Genomic DNA, 2999 nt, shown 5'->3' with positions numbered 1-2999 from the left:
TCAACCTAAAGTTATCAAAAAAAAGGAGAGAGAGAGAGAGAGAGAGAGAGAGAGAGAGAGAGAGAGAGAGAGAGAGAGAGAGAAAAGGACACTAAATACTCATCAAAGAAAAAAATTTACCAAGATGAACTCTCAATTTTGAACATCTATGCTCCAAATGAAAGAGCACCCACATTCATAAAAGAAATTTTACTAAAGCTCTAAGAACACATTGTATGTCACACAATAATAGTGGGAGACTTCCATACCCCACTCTCATCAATGGACAGATCATGGAAAAGTCCTCCTGAGTGTGGTAACTCAGTCACACACACACACACACACACACACACGGTATGTGCTCATTGATAAGTGGATATTAGGCAAAGAGCATGAAATACCCATGATACAACTCATGGACCACTTGAAGCTTCAGAGTAAGGAAGACCAAAGAATGGATGCTTCAGTTCCACTTAGAAGTGAAAACAAAGTAATCAAGGGAAGTTGAGAGTCGGAGGGACTTGGACAGCTGTCTCCTGATACAGCTGTCTCCTGAGACGCTTTGCCAGATCCCGACCAATACAGATGGGGATGCTCGCAGCCAATCGTTGGACTGAACACAGGGACCCCAATAGAGGAGTTAGGGGAAGGACTGAAGGAGCTGAAGGGACCTTTTCTGGCATCAATGGGAGGAGAGGTTCTTGGTTCTGTGAAGGCTTGATGCCCCAGTATAGAGGAATGCTAGGGCAATAAGACCGGAATGTGGGTGGGTGGGTGGGTGGGGGGTAACACCCTCTTAGAAGCAGGGTAAGGGGGATTGGAATAGGGGGTTTGTAGAGGGGAAACAGGGAAAGGGGATAACATTTGAAATGTAAATAAATAAAATATCCAATTAAATAAAAGAAATATTTTTTTAAAAATTTAAAAATGTAATTCCCAATTCCATTTCCCCCTAGCTTAGCATCAAAATACTTTTGAAAATATAAAATAATTTCATAATTCTCTTCATAAATTTAAAAGTACTTGTAGGCTTATATTATTTCATAAATCTATACTTTCATGTATTAAAACTTAATTTCTAGATTAACAAAAGAAAATGTGGATTGTTTTTAACTCAGGGAAAATGTTTTATATGATATTGGGTTCACGTTTTTATGACCCCATAAGGTTGTCAAAGCCCATCAAATGCAAAACACAACCATGAACTCTGGTTGAACTGTGAGGTTTGGGTAATGACAGTCTATCAGAATTACCCTACCCTCTGTGATAAGTGTGCAATGTTATTGAAATATCTTTATAGAGGTACACTATTGGGGGTGTTATAGGGACATCATGTTGATGTTCATTTTTCTGAAGTGTAAAATTGTTCCAAACATAAAGTTAATTAATAAGGAAAAGAGTAACATTAAATAACAGAAACCTAGTTTAAGAAATGGCAGTTAAAATAAAGACAAATGTAGATAACAAGATGCTGGGCTGTTTTGGCAATACATTACATAGATGTGCAGAGGACAGTTTCAGAATTTGAGGTATTTTTCATGAGTTTTAAAGCCATTCTTAAAACAATTTTTATAAGTCTTCAGTTTTAGATCTTTTTCTTCACACCATTGCCAAAGTGTATAGAGCTATATTGTAATAAAGCTGAACTACAATAAACCAAGTGTAAGCTTTAAATATGATACCAACATTAGTTCACCAACTGTAAATGCCAAATGGAACAAAGTGTAAAACAAATGGTAATTATGTTGCATAATATCCTAACACTGGCAAAAGAAAAATAGACCTTCCTTTGTATCTAGAGTGCCTTACTCTTCAAACACAGCAGAGCTGATGCTTTTTGACTTTCATGTGTGTTCTACCCAGTTCCCCAAAACAGATTAGTAATTTACATTAGAATCTGAGGAAATACTTTTAGTGGGTAAGGGAGAGTGCAGAGCTTCAAATTGAGCATAATCCTTTGATTATGTGTAACTCAAGCATCTAAGAGAAACCAGACATGAATAGATGTAATTGAGAATGAAACATTGTTAGATGTGAATATTCTAACATGCCAGGTATGAGGAGTTCTATTAGGGGGGTTGGTCTATCCAGACTTTGAAGATGCAACAACTCTATCTCATTAAGTGATGAGAGGAATTTTAAGAGCCATGCTAATTTGGCAGCTAAGCACATTCAATAGTTTAATGAATGTAAAGGAGGCTTGCCTTGCCAGTGGACAATGTAGCAAGGAGTAGTTCTGAGTAATTTTAATTAAAGTCAGATGAGGCAAAAAGAAGGAAGGCATAATACATGTCACATGTTCTTCTAAGGGTATATAAGTGTGCCTCAAATGAGAGCATTTGTGCTCAAGATCTTCCCTTGAACAGTATACCAAGCTCTCCACCTCAGACACCATGAGTTACTACAACAGCTACTATGGAGGCCTGGGCTATGGCTCTAAAGGCTTTGGGGGCCTGGGCTATGGCTATGGCTGTGGCTATGGCAGTTTCCACAGACTGGGCTATGGCTTTGGTCACAATGGAGGCTATGTATATGGCTCTGGCTATGGAGGATATGGACATGGCTCTGGCTATGGGGGATATGGATATAGCTCTGGCTCTGGCTCTGGAGGCTTTGGAAATGGCTATGACCGCCCACTTTCCTATGGAGGATATGGATTCTCGACCTTCTACTGAAGAGCGTCCTGGGAAACCAATGAGATCATAAGAAGATTAGCCATATCAATCAAACATTGAATCTATATTACTGTGGACTAAGACAAGAAAATCTGAAGAATTCACGTCTTAAGAGGGATTACCATGCTTATAGATACTCCCTATTTTAATATGTATAGAATATTCTGGTTTAGTTTGCAATAAATTATTCTACTGGAAATCAGCATACGTTGCACTTATTTACTTATTTCCTCATGAAAATGCTGTCTCTGGATCTTGTTTTATGTTTTGTTTATTGAGCATTTCCAAATAAGCCATTTCATTTCAAGATAGATTTGTCTACCAATTCATCTAGTCAAGACATAT

The 2999-nt window shown here is 37.9% G+C and overlaps 1 protein-coding gene across 1 annotated transcript; it reads left to right on the top strand.

The window, feature by feature from the left end:
• The first annotated feature begins 2372 nt into the window (after positions 1 to 2372).
• LOC117717536 (keratin-associated protein 19-4-like) lies at positions 2373 to 2654 on the top strand. Its single transcript, XM_034514769.1, has one exon. The coding sequence runs from the start codon at positions 2373 to 2375 to the stop codon at positions 2652 to 2654; it is 282 nt and encodes a 93-aa protein (XP_034370660.1).
• The last annotated feature ends 345 nt before the right edge of the window (positions 2655 to 2999 follow it).

This window comes from Arvicanthis niloticus, chromosome 12, assembly GCF_011762505.2.
Source record: "Arvicanthis niloticus isolate mArvNil1 chromosome 12, mArvNil1.pat.X, whole genome shotgun sequence".
In the NCBI taxonomy this organism is placed as follows: Eukaryota; Metazoa; Chordata; class Mammalia; order Rodentia; family Muridae; genus Arvicanthis; species Arvicanthis niloticus.
Note: the sequence above shows the minus strand (reverse complement) of the source record. Positions and strands in the feature narration are given on the sequence as shown.

Excerpts from the sequence above, each read along its gene's own strand:
- LOC117717536 (XM_034514769.1), top strand. The coding sequence starts at position 2,373 with ATGAGTTACTACAACAGCTACTATGGAGGCCTGGGCTATGGCTCTAAA.